Genomic DNA, 16,583 nt, shown 5'->3' on the forward strand with positions numbered 1-16,583 from the left:
AAAGGAGCCAGCATATTCCAGCAATTTAAGGATTCCTTTCTATAACATCTTCTTAATATGCACTGGACTTATTATGAATCTCTTTCAGAGAGTTATTTTTTAACATAGTGCTGCACAATATCTCACATGGTATGTACTTTTACGAGACCGTAGTGTCTTTACATTGTTTAATTTCTTCGATATTTTGTGTTTTAACTTTGCTTTAGGCTGATGATGACCTAGTACTAGGTCCAAACTAGTCCCTTATCATTTATGTAATTTAAACTATTTACATTTTGTATTGAAAAGGTGGACCCAAATAATACATTAATTTACTCTATTGTTACCCTTACAGAGCTGACATGTTGGAATGTTTTCAACAGACTAAGCAGAAAGCAAATGCCTAGCATTATATGCACCAAGGATGCTCACTTTTGCCCTTCAAAGTCTTGAGGATCGAAGCCAAATTATATGCATCGTCTGGCTGGCTAACGAGATTTAAACAACCATTACATCCTGTATTATAAGCATTTAGTTCCCTTTAACTCTTTTTTTTAACAAATTGTGTGGCTCAGGCGGTTGAGGCGTTGGCCTTCTGACCCCAACTAGGCAGGTTCGATCCTGGTTCAGTCCGGTGATATTTGAATGTACTCAAATACACCAACACCGTGTCAGTAGATTTACTGGCAAGTAAAAGACCTCCTGCGGGACTAAATTCTGGCACCTCGGCATCTCTAAAAATCATAAAAGTAGTTGTGGGACATAAAAAAATATTAATATTAGTATGTAACAAATTGCTTCATCAACACTTATTTCACCTCATTGGCAGGTTATCTGTGGTTTTTCTACCCTAAATTACTGTGGATAATCAAAAGTCTGCTGTAGTTTGACAGATCTCAATCCACAAACGTGGGACATGCTTGCTCATGACCATACAATTTGGTGCCGGACCATCCCCACTGTTAATTATAAGCTATAAATTTCATTTTTGTTCTGTATTGAAGTGCAATTGTAAGAAATAAATTGACTAAGTGGCTGAAACTAATCCTAAGACTGATGTAATATTATTTACTTGATAATATTGTCAATCTATTTGAAGGAGAACGACGCAGATGTGAAGAGGCCATTAGGGAAGCATGAAAACTCCGTGCAACACAACCACACCCTCCTCCAAAAACTCTGTGCAATCCGTCTGGTTGCTTATTCCATGCTAGAATTGGTCTGTTTAACCATCGAAAGTACATACACAGACAGAAGTGAATTTATTGGAAGAAGTTAATTACTCGGAAACAAGTTAAAGCTGCTGACGACGACTGTAGTTTGAAATTCTTGGTATGAAAATGCATATTTCTAATTGGAGAAAGCAAAGTGATATTTAAATTAGCTTCTAATATCTTCAGCTTTTATAAAGTACAGATCTGAAAATGCATGACATGCTTGATACCCTGAGACCACACAGAATAAGGACTGGTATATTGTCTCTGTATGAGCACAGCTAGCAAGAAAGAACACAGTGGAAAACAGCTGTGTATTGTCTGGTTCAGGTCCTGGCAATTTCAATACGGACTCTTTCTTTATGTGCCATCTTCTATCAAAGGTTGGCAACTATCATGGCTACATGTACTCTGGACTCTGCCACATGGGAAAGTTCTTTTGGTGTCTGTCCCTTATGTTCTTAACTGTTTGTAGCACAGTGGACAGAAGTTTTTACTGCCTAACATTGTCTATTCATTCACGGTGGTTAGTGTCAGTGACCTTTGCAGCAGTATGCTAACACATGACCAAGAATTTCATTTTCACTACAGTCTGGATGATGGCAGTCGATTGTCCCAGGACATCTACCAGGAACTGGTTGAACTGTTTTGATGTCGCATGTTATAATAAATTTGAACTTAATAATTTACCAAAAACCTTGCTTCAATTTGACTATAATTAAAACATGCAAGATTTTAATCAGAAGGAAATGTAAAATTATTAGGAATTATCAATATACATACCTCCATTACCAGTGGCACATTCACAACTTCCTTTTTAGGACTAGTATGTACTGAACATTGGATATTGAGATTATGTAGGGATACCTCAGCTTTATTTTCAACAGTGTATCCCTTAGCCTTGCTCAGATTGAAGTGTATAAGGCCAGATGATTGAATGTAGCCAACTGTTTCCAACTTAAAACCTTTTTCCCCATGGCGGTGATAGTTCAAAATCTAGAAAACAAGTACAGTGACAATTAAGAATTGATTTCTGTTATATTTTTTTACAATTAGCTTTATGTCATTCAGACACAGATAGGTCTTATGGCGACAATGGGATAAGAAAGGGCTAGGAGTGAGAAGGAAGCGCTTGTGTGGTCTTAATTAAGGTACATCCCTAGAATTTGCCTGGTTTCAAAATGGGAAACCATAGAAAACCATCTTCAGGGCTGCCGACAGTGGGATTTGAACCTACTGTCTCCCAAATGTAAGCTCACAGCTGCATGACCCTAACCTATTTGCTCAGTACTGTGATTTTTACTTTATCCAATACTTATCTGGAAAAGGAAGTAATCCTTCATTTAATTAAACTGCTTAAAAACATATCATCGTTGCACCTGTAAAAATTGCTATGTGAAATATTTTAGCTTAGAACTTTGGCTAGTAAGTTCTGTTTTCTAAGATTCAATACTATACAAAAATTGTCAAGGAATTCTCGCTCTTCATAATATATATGTTCTGTAGGTCTGTGTTTCTCCAAACATATGACATAATGGTTTTCAGGGGTACAAGATGATTAATTAACTGTAACTTTTCTTACCAATATACTGGTACTATCTGTGACTGACGGGAAGTCGCGGCAGCTTGTAGGTACAGCGCAAGTAACAAATACTACACTCTTAACTACAAACATCAGTTGTGACAGTTGCGAATCAATGCATATTCATGATCAAACTGTGCATTATGCAGTGCATATGGTAATGTGTAACTAAGGCACAATGAAGCCACTTTGAAACTTCACGACAGCACCTCAATTCGCAAGCTTCACTGTGGATGGAACAGATTTTTACTGTCAAGCCTTGGGACTTGAGATGGGTGCATGCTTACCTCTCGTACCTCTTACCCCGCATCCATGTGACTTCTCGTCCCATGGTAAGTAATAGAAAGGAACAAGTAAGTGCAAATTGAGTCATGCAAAGGTCGATCAAGTATAAACGGGATTTTTGTTCCTGAACATCAACAGTTGGTGGGACTGCCCCCATGCTTCTGCTATGCTTAGGCAGGACTGTTAGGAGTGGGGAGAGCATGCTGTTAGATATTTCCTGCTGTTTAGTCAGTAACGCTCATGATGTTGGAGCAACAGGTGCACCCCTCCACTGCGCAACATATAATTATAAAATTTCTTGCTCATGAAGGAGTTACAGCAGCGGGAAGTTGCCAGAGATTGACTGCACATTTCGATGATCAAACATTGTCAAGGACGCATGTGTTTTCCTGGCATAAAAAGTTCAAAGAAGGACGAGAATATGTGGAAAATCAGAAACACAATCGCCGTCCTCGGATCAGCATTATAGACAAAAACATTTGTGCGGTTAAAGACATTATTGATGCCGATAGACAGGCATGAGTGATGCACAATCAATGCTGCTTACTACTGCGAGCTGTTGAATAAGGCAAGGGTTGCATATCGCCACAAAAGACAAGACCAACCGATTCAACAGGTTATCCTCCTCTATGACAATGCACATCCTACAGCTCTAACTGTCTCCAAGCTACAGGAAATGCACTGGACTACACTTGATCATCCTCCTTACAGCCCGAACTTATCACCCTGCGATTTCTATTTGTTCGGACCGCTTAAAGAAGCTCTAGGAGGGCAACAATTTGAAGATGACGAGAGTGTGGAAGACTTCGTGTGCAAGCTGCTGGTGACATGACCCTGTTCTTTTTATGATGAGAGCATTAAAAAGCTGCATATACGCTGGGACAAATGCATTTCCAAAGCAGGAAACTATGTGGAAAACTAAATTGTAATTGCCTTGTGTTTTTCAAGAAATGAATTTAAATAAAAAAGAAAATCCCATTTATATTTGATCCCCTCTCATAATTAGAAAGATAGAAACAACAAAAGGAGCATACAACAAGATAATCAAAACGGCAGGTGAATGTGGGAAGAGGGAGAAATAAAAAGAAAACACAAAAGGACAAGAACAATCTAAAAGATAGACCTTTTGTCAGAACTCTTCCTTTTTTTTCCTCATTAGAGTCAAATGGTGTTGGTCGTAGTCCCCATTAACACATTAACTCTTTGAGTGCCTGCAGAAAATGCGTAATTCTATACTAAAACAGCCAAGTCCATTTCCTTAAAAATGCAGTGTGTTAGTTAAACATTCATAATTTCTTAGCTATTGAAGTCAGTCACTAGATTCTTCGTTTGGTAGTTGTTGAAAATTCCATTCTCTATTTTACTATTTACTATTTTAAATTAGCTTAGTATTCAAAAAATCTATATAGAATATAACAATACATGCACAGTTTGTTGGTCCAATTACGATACGTGCTCAAATTGTGAACCATCAGTCTTCATACACTTCCCGAGCACAATGCCTACACACATGGCTACATCTTCCAGAGTAGCCAAAGGGATTGTTGCACAAGCAATTACAATCTCATCCTGCAGTTGTGCTAGTGTACATGGCTACATACAATACACTACTTTCTTGATAGTCTCCCGCAAGTAGAAATAGGAAGGGGGTTAAAGCAGGCGAACAACGTTAGTGGGTATTCAATCTGACCCATTCCTCCTCTTCTGTGAGCCGGTGGAGTGTCATTCAGATAGGTGCGCACATCTTTGTGAAAGTGGGCTGGGGCACCTTCATGTTGGAAGTAAAATGGATCATCAGTAACCAAGGCACAAATGGATTAGTACATTTAATGTGTCTACGATCTCCAAGTAAGCCTGTTGAGTCTTCAAACACTTCCTGAGCACAATGCCCTACACACATGGTGACATCTTCCAGAGTAGCCAAAGGGATTGTTGCACAAGCAGTTACAATCTCATCCTGCAGTTGTGCTAGTGTGCGTGGCTTCATACCGTACGCTACTTTCTTGAGAGTCCCCCCCCTAGACAAAATCGGAAGGGGGTTAAATCAGGTGAACCTTTGGAAAAGAATGGATCTGCACCAGACATTGAGTCTTGGAACATTGACCGCTTGCTCAACATATGGGGCTCAGAACACCCAATTACGGTGGTTAACCATGCTATTTAATTTAAACTGTCTCAACAGACCACACCACTTTTCTAACAAAATTTGCATCATCTTCCGGAACCATTCAGCAAACTGAATTCTTCTATGTGGGTCATCCTTATTCAATGCCTGTAAACACTGTGGAGTGTAAACTTTCCATTTTGTTCTATACAAAACACAACTTACGCTTGCCTTACTCACTCCTATTTTCTGTGCATGTTGTACTGCTGATTTCCATAGTGGGCATGCAAGAGCAACTAACACATGGACTTGTGGCTGTGCGAGGCAGGCTAGATCTTCCTTTATGCATAGCCATTCTGATCCATCCCCTTCAAACTTATTCCAAAGGCAAGCAAGGGTTAGGTGCGTTGGCCTCTATTGTCACTGCACTTCAGAGATATTCTCGGCTTTCCAATACTGTTTCAGAGTGATTTTTCACTGCTCAAACAACAGACGTGTTTTCTAGAATAATTGCATGTCACATCAATTTATTTTGTTTTTTGCCCCTCGTTTAATGTTGCACTAATATATTGAAGGTTTTCTGCAGTGGAGGGATGGGAAAGGGAAGATGGCACCTGTGGCCTTAATTATACTCCGCACGGCCTTACTTCTAAATTGAAGTTTCATAAAACAAATGAGCCTCGCCTTTCCTCTGTTGCCAGCGCGCTACGCCCGCGAGAACAGCTGATGCAATACGACCGCGGTAAAACGCCCTTGTACCGTACTCAGAAAAACTAACAAATATGGATTGAAAACAAATTCACAAAAACTATACTTACTAACAACATTATTAAGAATAAAAGAGAATGAGGAAATAACACATCACTGACCACTAATGGCTGGCACAGGAAGGAGGTTACGGCCTACAAAGCAAAAACACTGATCTCAGAGTAACTGGAACCCTCCAACAATATGAAAAACACACTAATTACTGAAGGAAAATGCGAAAGATTGTGAACCGCACCGAATAGAATACACGCTGAGCGAAATAGGTTAACCACATGGTGAATGTAAATATTAGAGTTGGCGACTAGGTTTCGAGATCATACTCTGGCGATATCAATCGATATGAATGACAGCTTGGGATTGGTTGGATGTCTATGCTTCAGCACATAACCACTAGACAGAGCCAAAATCTATAATACCAATGTAAATGGTCCGTAATTGGACATTATAAATTTTCCAGCTAGCTCATTCTTGGTTGCCAGCGTTTCGCCCTCGTGTGCTAGGGTGGGCTCATCAGTTGGTACCTAGCACACCTACCAAAATCTGCCAAAACGTCAATTTAGAAGTAGAGCCGTACGGAGTATAAGGTACAGCTCCAACATTTGCCTGGTGTGAGAATGGGAAATCATGGAAAACCATCTTGAGAGCTGACGATGGTGGTATTCAAACCCACTATTTTCCAAATGCAAGTTCACAGTTGCGCAACCCTCACTGCATGGCCAACTCGCTCGGTTCACATAGATTAATGTATGGCATCACCTTGCCTAACGCTATCTGTCCATGATTTGTGATATCTGAAGCCTCTCTTTTCAGTTTTAACTCAGTTAATTTATAACTGTCAGGTTCTTTCATCATCATCTTCATTTCCCATTTCCAGCTTCATGGGTCGAGTTGTGAATCAAGGTCCTCCATCACCGTCTGACTCTCCACCACTCTTCTCCTTTTTTAAAGTACATCTTCTGGTTTTCCTCCCCTCTTCTCTATGCACTCCCACACTGAATCTGTCCATCTCTTTTGGTACCAATGGACCGGCATGTTTGGCCTATGTATACCTTACCGCAAGTACAGGGAATTTGTCATCCTGATGTACCCGTATCAAAGAACATGAACGTAACATTCGTCTCAACCAACCAGAAAAATCGGCAATAGCTGAGCACGCTCTATTGTCGCGTCATGATGTCATGTTCCAAGGTGCTTGAGCTCTTACCCACACTAGACACTACAGGTCCAGGATTATATGGGAAGCTGTGGAAATACGTAGAAATCCTAACAATGTCAACAGGAACAACGGCTATCAATTAAGTAATACATGATTGCCAGCCATTAAGAATTTACGTGCGTAGTCCCTTCCCTGTCCCTTCACTATTGTTATTTCGTCTCGGTGTTTTCCAAATTCGTACGTTCCTCATCGCCAGATGTTTCATTCCAGGATTGTGTCATTTCACACACCTGTCAATGTCATATGTTACGTACACATGTTATGTGAGCCTCTTAGACTGATTCTGATGGTTCGGTCAGCTTCTGCTTCGAACGCTAGCACTGTGCCACTTCCTGTGAGCCATCTGGTGGCAAATGAACGTTCCATTTCCACATCTGTTATAACGTCTAAATTTAAAGAGTCTTTGTTTAAGAAGCCTTACTCGTGGACAGTCGAGATTTCTTCTGATGATGCAGAGCACAGTTCTCTGCAAAACGTTATGAATTTCACCTTATTTTCTTGACACGGCATAAGCCCAAAAGCCTATACAGTACCATGTCTATAAGTACGGGCCGTGAAAGCATCAATGGTAACATGAAATTGATTCCTTTTTAGCCATCATCCAAAAGTAAGCAGCATGTGCATTTGTTTCATTGGCAATTAGTACAAAACTTTGTTGGTCAAATATGCTGTACTACCCACAGGAAGAGAATGGTGAGGTTCTACCACTTCATGAAGTCCTCGGGTTTGAGACAAGACAGTTTATTTGTCCACTGGAATTTAGGCCTACAACCTATGTCATCACACATGTACAGGGTTGTCGGAAACAACGTGACCAGGGTATATGAGCATTAGAGGGTTGGTCATACTTGTAAATAAATTGAAAAAAATTATTTTATATGTAGTGTTGTTGTTATTTTATGAGCTGCTGAAGTTAGCCAATCAGATTGCTTTGCAGTCAAATTCAAATGGGCTTTGGAAGGTGGTATTCCTAAATCTGCACATGGCTTAAGACCAGTTTGAGAGCATCAGTCAAAGAACAAACTTTCACCAGGGGAGGGATTTAAACATCGACCTCCAAATTTACAGGATAGTGCCATAGCAACTCCACTATGATGACACCGGCTGAAACCTTCAGTGTGGTTGTGCTTGATGCAGATTTCTCGGCATGGCTCTCAAACAAAATTTAACAACATCGCCTTGCAAAGTCCATTTGAATTAAGCCGCGAAGTGATCTGATTGGCTAACTCCAGCAGCTGATAAAATGACAACGGTGTGAGATATCAAATTGTATTTTCCAAATTATTCATCAGTATGACCAACCCTCTAACACTCATATACCCTGTTCACGTTGTTTCCAACCCTGTATATGTCATCATTTCCCCTAATGTTATCAATTTCATTATCACTCTCCACTTCACTAATTGCACTTAAGCCATTAATAATACTTTCACAGTCAGAATTATCATTCACCAAACGTTCAATCTCATTATCACATAACATATTTCCACGCAAATTAACTGCAGACATGTTTGTTTGCATTTGTCACTGCCTTCTGTATATCGCATTAAGCCTGCACATGTTTTAAAAGAAGTAAACTAACATCTGTGGTCTCTTTTTTCGCTAGTGACTTTACGTCGTGTCAACACAGATAGGTCTTATGGCGATGATGGGATAGGAAAGGCCTAGGAGTTGGTAGGAAGCGGCCGTGGCCTTAATTAAGGTACATCCCCAGCATTTTCCTGGTGTGAAAATGGGAAACCACGGAAAACCATCTTCAGGGCTGCCGACAGTGGGATTCGAACCCACTATCTCCCGGATGCAAGCTCACAGCCGCGCGCCTCTAACCGCACAGCCAACTCGCTCAGTTCTATGGTCTCTTGATAGTGCACATGCTAGTAATAGACAGCTACTGTATATTCACTTATCTGCTGATAGGTAGCTTATGAATGCAATTGGAAGTACAAGTACGCTTTACTATGCTATGGACTACTACGCTATAGGTTGGAAAGGGTTAAAACCATGTCATTAGTGCCATCTAACAAATATGGAAAGAACTGCATCAAGTTTAACAAATCAACGCCAGCACTTTTCATAACATTTCTGAGTGTTGATATAATGCAGACACTCAAGGGGGTTAATCATCACCACTAAAACGTTGATTTGTTGTCACTGGCCATTTGTAGAGTTTATAGAGTTCATCAAACAAGTTGTATCAATAGTCTACTAACATTGTGGGACTTGGTGGTATATAACCTTCAGGACAGATTTAAAAAAAAGGGTGTAGAAGATTGCAAACTTGGTTAAAAAAACATGGCTAATTAGTGGGAGAGATGTATTAAATCACTAGAAAGAAATCCTTAAAATACATAACATTTTCATAGTATTTATTGTGCAGCTTACCTCAATGTCAGTATGAGTGTTCTCTCCAGCACTGGAAAATGCAACTGCATTTAGTCCCACTCCAACAAAAGCCATGTGAGGTGTCACTTCAAACAGTCTGTGACGAACACGATCTATGTCTTTCATTGCACGACAAGTGTTTTCAGCCAGGACTGAATCTGTAAATGGAAAAAATAAAATAACAGCACTAAAGCCAGTCATAACGGAAGGTGATTGGAAAAAGTCTCTGGTAAGACCCCAATAACAGTATGGTTCCAGTGTATGGTACCCACACCAGGATTACTTGATAAAAGAACTGGAAAATATCTAAAGGAAAGCAGCACAATTTGTTCTGGGTGATTTCCAGCAAAAGAGTAGTGTTACAAAAATTTTGCAATCCTTGGGATGGAAAGACTTGGGAGTAAGGAGACGGGCTGTTCGACTAAGTGGTATGCGATAAAGATGTTGATTTCCATAGGGAACCTGAAATATTTGTTCCGAATGAGTAAATTTATAACACCAATATAGTTGGTCCGTTATTGGACATTATAAATTTTCCAGCTAACTCATTCCTGGTTGCCAGCGTTTCGCTCCAGTGTGCTAAATTGGGCTCATCATTTGGTAAATAGCACACCCACCAAGATGCATGGCTAATGCATACCATGGAGGCCACTGCGTGGACCCACCGGCAGTGCCAATGCACTATGAGAGACTTTGTCTCATTTTCAAAAATTGATGCCTGCCTGGCCATAAATGTACTTATTTGGAGCAAATATTTCAGGTTCCCTATGGGAATCAACATCTTTAATCATCTGATGGCCAGGCAGGCATCAATTTTTGAAAATGAGACAAAGTCTCTCATAGTGAATTGGCACTGCCGGTGGCTCCCAGTAGCCTATGCAGTGGTCTCCATGGTATGCAATATAGTCAAGCGTCTTGGTAGGTGTGCTATTTACCAAATGATGAGCCCGACTTAGCACACTGGGGCAAAACGCTGGCAACCAGGAATGAGTTAGCTGGAAAATTTATAATGTCCAATAACGGACCAACTATATTGGTGTTATAAGTGGTATGTTTCGAGCTGTCAGTGGAGAGATGGCGTAGAATGACACTTGTAAATTATTAAATTTGATTGGAGCTTTTGAAGGTAGGAAAGACTATAATATGAATATAAAGTTAGAATTCAAGGGGACACATTGGGGAAAATATTAATTTATAGGAAGAGAAATAACAGATTCAAATAATTTATCAAGGGAAATATTTGATCAATTTCCAAGTTCTTTGAAATAATTTAAGAATAGACCAGATCCATAGAGTATAGTTTTTTGATACAGATAATATTGATATTGTTCTGTTACTATATATGAATCAAATAATATATAGCTAGTACAGAAGTCCAAGTTATTCTGCACAAACAAACTCAACTTATTGCTGCATATAACAATCTTTCATACATTTGTTTGGTCAGTTCTTCTGCATGTCTCAAAAACTTGGAGTATAAACTGATGTAGTTGAAGGAGGCCTGGGGCCCTTGAAACTTGGTGTTTAAAAATCATCCTCAAAGTTTCATGGACAGAGAAATTGACCAATGTTGAGATCCTATGTATAGTAATCCAGAAAATAACACTCATGAAAGTAATATGCAAATGATGCCTTTTGTAATGGGGCCAGTCCTTATGTCATCCCACTTTCCTAATTACAATTTTAGGTCATATTCTTGTGAAGCAATCTCAAGGATGACCTTTTTTGAAACAGATACAGGATGGCATTATAGGAAGATCCTATGAAGACTGTGAAAAAGGCATAATTTCAGGACAACAGACTAGTCCTTGGACTGACTACTAGATGATGATCATGATGATGAATGCATTCTTTCAATATCCCAAAATTAAATAAGTTTCAAGAAATTCTGCTTAACCATTTTCCATATTCACACAAACAACCAAATGATTTATTATGGTCTCCATGGCTATACTCCAGGCCACCTTTTGAGAAGACTAGAGTGGAAGAGAGGGTGTAGGCCAGGGGAAGATGTGGCTGAGAGGGGTTACGTCTATGGTGCTGTTACATGGTAGAATAGGGCCAAGAGAGCACGTGTTTCGTGCCCTTTGTCAACATGAATTATGGCAATGCTGTCGCCAATGCAGAGCTGCCATACTTGCTCAGCACAGGTCTTGACCACGTGCGTGCAGTTACTATCATAGTCCATTTAAAACAGCAGTGAGAGAATTTTATCAGTGTGATTCGCTATTAAAAATGTGTATGTGTGTATTGTGTGCTGATAATTAATTCTGTGAGCCTCTTGCACATATGTTGCTTTATTCTTACTCTTTCTCATTACTGAGTATTATTGTGTGAATGGAGGTCCTTCACAACCTGTTAGCGAGAGGACATTGTGATGGGAACTGCATGCAATGGACATGTGTAGTCAGTCACCTCGCAAGAGGCCAGTGCTCACACAGGCACATAAAGCTGCGCGTCTTCAATGGGCTAGAAATCATCGAGCATGGTCAGTTGCTGGCTGGCGGAATGTAAAGTGGTCTGATGAATCACGTTTTTGCCTGTGTTCCAATGACACATGTCCTTGAGTGCACTGAAGGCCAAATGAAGAATTTCATCCTGGATGTGTGCAAGGTCAGGTGAAATTGCATGATCAAATCCTCACCAAGTGGCTTAACCTGGATGCAACCTACCTGCACAACTTTGTAGACTCACTTTCTAACTGAATCCAGGTGGTTATCAAGTCCAGAGACAGAGTTACATGGTATTAAATGATGGTTGTAAGACAGAGATGACTAATTTTTTGTCTGGTGAGCTTATTTGGATAATAATAGTGATAAATACACTGTATAAAAAAAAAGATGCACCAGGAAGGAATTGTCCAATGGCGATAAAAAAATGGTGGATGTGAGGAACAGACATAGAGAAACAAATGATCAAAAGTGCAGAACAATCAAATGATTTATTGCAGAGTTAGAACGTTACAAAGTGAGGACATCAATAAGGTGTTGGTTCACCCCTGGCCTGGATGCAAGCTGTCACTCGATGCGGCATAGACTGATAAAGGTCCCGGATGGTGTCCTGTGGAATTTCGTGCCAAATTGTCTCCAACTGTTGGGCTAAATTGGCGACATTCTGAGATGTTCGCAATCGCCTTCCCACGACGTCCCACATGTGCACTATGGGAGAGAGATCAGGCGACTGAGCTGGCCAAGGAAGGATAGGGCAAGCTTGAAGACAGTTCATAGCAACATGTGCCGTGTGTGGCCGGGCATTATCCTATTGGAAAGTAAGGCCTGGATGTCGCTGACGTAACGGTAACACAACCGGCCATAGAATGTCATCAACATACCGCTGTGCTGTCAATGTGCCAGGAATGACCACCAGAGGGGTCCGGCTATCAAAGGAGATGGCACCCCAGACCATCACCCCTTGTTGTGGGGCTGTGTGGCATGCGATAGTCAAGGCAGGATCCCCACGCTGGCCTGGACGTCTCCAAACACATCTGTGGTTGTCGCCAGGGCACCGTTGGAAATGGGACTCTTCACTAAAGACTATACATCCCCTGTCAGCGCAGTTTCACGTTGCTCGAGTGAAGCACCACTGTAATCTGGCTTGACGGTGAACAGGCGTGAGTGGTAAGTGGCGTAACAGGCGGCGTGAGCGCAAATTCCTCTCACTCAGGCGTCTGTTGATGGTCATGGTGGATACATGTGTGCGGGTCACATGCTGGATCGTTGATAACGACGACTCTGGTGCTGTGACAGCTGTTCTGACAATCGCTCTGTCTGCCCATGCTGTTGTGGCCCTCGGTCGACCACTGCCCTCCTGACGATGATGCCTGCCGGTGCTGACCCACGCTTGCCAGCATCGTCTAATCGCCGCATCACTTCGACCCAAATGTCCAGCGACAGCTTGATTCGACCAACCAGCTTCTTTCAATCCGATTGCACGACCTTTTTCAAACTCTGACATCTGCTCGTAATAAGCACAAATCCTTCGGCGTGGCATTCGTGCAGCCACCGTTAAGATATCGCAGTCGAATGCAACAGCTACTTTGAGCGTACACCTCAGAATCGCGCTTTATATATACCTGATGCGTGTGCAGTTCGGATGCGCGGGAGCTCCCGCTATTCATTCATTGGACATGAAACTTTAATCATTTGCATGTTCGGTCCGAATGTCGTTGGATACGTAATTTCCTTACAATCGGACAACGCCTTCCCAGTGCATCTTTTTTTGTTATAGAGTGTAATAAAATAATGTGGGCTTAATATATATAATAATAATTCAATCAATTTAATGTTTCTTGTGTATATCAATAGAATTAGTTCGCAATGCTTTAAGCATGAAATTGTAGTTAATACATAGTTTAATTCAGTAAATTTGTTATTTAAAGGTATAGCCATTAAGCAGCAGTATGTGACTCCACTTTTTGATACATTAATTATTTCAAATGTGCTCAAGTTACAATCTGTTCCGTGTATGGTGCTGAGTAAAACATTCAATCGTACGCCAGTTCATTTGGCAACCAAGGCGAGTACGACGAGGCAATGGCATTACTTCTGCTTTAGTCCACTCAAAAGGTGGCCCAGAGAATAAATGGTCCAAGAGGTCCCAGGTTCAATTTCCAACCATTTTGGGGATTTTAACCTTAATAGGTTAATTCCGATGGATCAGAGGCTGGGCGTGTTTGTCGTTATCAGCATTAGAATTTGTCATAAGTAGGGCCTCCATCTTCACAGACAGGCAGGTCACCTATAAATTATCGACTCGAAAGACCTACAACAGGCCTGTCTGGAAGTCACATGCCATTAATTAATTCATTATTACTAATGAATAGCAGAAAATGTCTCAAAAGACAACCTGGCAATGCATGAGGTGAACAACCAAATCAACAAGACAACAATATTCTACCATCATGTATGGCGGCTAGTGTGGGATGAACAAGTATCTCTTAAAACAAAGATGACACTTTAGAGGTTGTATTATGCACAGATTAGAGCCTCCATGGTTCAGTCAAGAGCATGACGGCCTCTCACTGCTGGGTTCTATGGTTCAAATTCTGGTCTCTCCATGTGAGATTTGTGCTGGAGAAAGCAGAGGCAGAAAGGTTTATCTCTGGGTACTCCAGTTTTCCCTGTCATGTTTCATTCCAGCAACACTCTCCAATATCATTTCATTTTATCTGTCAGTCATTAATCATTACTCCAGAGAAGTGTGACAGGCTTTGGCAGCTGGCACAATTCTTATCCTTGTCGCTGGATGGGGCTTCATTCATTCCATTCCTGACCCGGTCAAATGATCAGAAACAGGTTGAGGATTTTTATTTTTATTATGCACAGATTATTATATACAACCTTGAAATCACCACAGTGACCAATAGGAATAATTCTAAAATCCTGGCAGCTGAAATGATGTTCTTACCTACCATGGTAAAGAAGACCAGAAATGAAAAGGTTAGAGAAGAAGTGGGGATAGGAGATTCTCTTCTGAACATGATCCAGGAATCAAGACTGAAGTGGTTTTGACACACGAAGGGGATGTCAGTAAACAGAACTGGGAGGTAATTTGAAAGAGAAGTGGAAGGAAGTCGACCTGTGAGAAGGCCAGGAAGAAAGTGGACTGATCTTTAGTGAAGAAGGCGGTGATGTAGAGAGGACATGATTGGAACAAGTCAGTTGAAGAAGAGTGGTACACGGATAGGACAAGATGGAGAGGGCTCGCACACCACACCTGGATACCTGGAGATGGTTTAAGATGATGATGATGATGATGAGGAGGAGGAGGAGGAGGAGAAGGAGGAGGAGGAGGAGGAGGAGGAGGAGGAGGAAGGGAAAATGTTCCATCTGGGAAATCTGATTTGCTGAAGGATGGATAATGGGGAAAGGGTAGAGAACTGATTAAACCAATATGTTCAGTTTTACACTGATCTCTTACCTGGGCATATCTCCCGTCTTACAGTTTCTAAGGCATGAGCAACAGCTAGTACAGAATTAATGGTGTTCACCATTGGTGGATTCTGTAAAGAAATGAGATGGAATTAGTAATAACATTATGCATTTAAAAGAAATCATCAGCTTACTTCTAAAACCTCATAAGTTCGATTCTGGTCAGTTTTGGGAGAGATTTTTATGGTACCAGTTAAAATTAAGCTAGTTATTTTAAAGTAGGCCCACAACTTAGGCAAGTTGATATAAGCTTAAGTTGGTTGCTTTTATTACAGTAAATTGAGTATGAGGAGTTGTACATTATTGTTTCTGCAGCCCGCCAGAATTCAAAACCAGCAATTTTATTGTTTATTTATTTTGGTTCTTGTCAGTTTGCGGGAATCCTGCTCTTCGTTCGTATTCCACGACACTACTTGTCTTGACATAAGTATTCATACCGTATCCCAGAGCAGTTCACAACTCAGTGAAGAAACAGATATTACCAACTCGATCAGTAGCCCGTTTGTTTGCCTTTCCTGTATATTATTTCTTTTAACCTGGTGGGCATTAAGAACACCAGTGTCCGTGTTAGTTCAGATGAAATGTTCCCCCATTCTTGTTGTAGTAACTGTTTCAAGTGTGCTTTATTTGTTATGTGGTGTTTTCTTAATCTGGACTGCAATTCACTCCATAGAAGTATATATATATATATATATATACATATATACAGTAGAGTCTCGCTAATCCAAACTAACTGGGACCGGAGTCTGTTCGGTTTACGAAATTTTCGGATTAACCGGAAATTTTTTTCTAATAATAATGTTATTGTTTTTACATCCCGCTAACTACCTTTACGGTTTCCGGAGACGCCTAGGTGACGGGATTTTCTCTCGCAGGAGTTCTTTTTACATGCCAGTAAATCTACTTACACGAGGCTGACATATTTTAGCACCTTCAAATATCACCGGACTGAGTCAGGATTGAAAACACCAAGTTGGAGTGGGAAGGCCAGCGCCTCAACCGTCTGAGAAAATACACTGACTGACAGAGCAAATGCAACACCAAGAAGGAGTGGTCAGAACTTTATGCCAATTGCAGGGTAGACTGACGTCACTGAGGTATGCTCATGATGTGAAATGCGCCG

The 16,583-nt window shown here is 40.8% G+C and overlaps 1 protein-coding gene across 1 annotated transcript in view; it reads right to left on the reverse strand.

The window, feature by feature from the left end:
* Positions 1–16,583, reverse strand: part of LOC136874573 (uncharacterized) — a 198,353-nt gene that overhangs the window by 80,552 nt on the left and 101,218 nt on the right. Inside the window, exons 15-17 of the mRNA XM_067148209.2 lie at positions 15,450–15,531; positions 9,531–9,688; positions 1,977–2,189 (exon numbers count right to left, since the gene is read on the reverse strand). Coding sequence (XP_067004310.2) covers positions 1,977–2,189; positions 9,531–9,688; positions 15,450–15,531 — 453 coding nt within the window. The remainder of the gene's footprint in view (positions 1–1,976; positions 2,190–9,530; positions 9,689–15,449; positions 15,532–16,583) is intronic.

This window comes from Anabrus simplex, chromosome 5 (genome assembly GCF_040414725.1).
Source record: "Anabrus simplex isolate iqAnaSimp1 chromosome 5, ASM4041472v1, whole genome shotgun sequence".
NCBI lineage: Eukaryota > Metazoa > Arthropoda > Insecta > Orthoptera > Tettigoniidae > Anabrus > Anabrus simplex.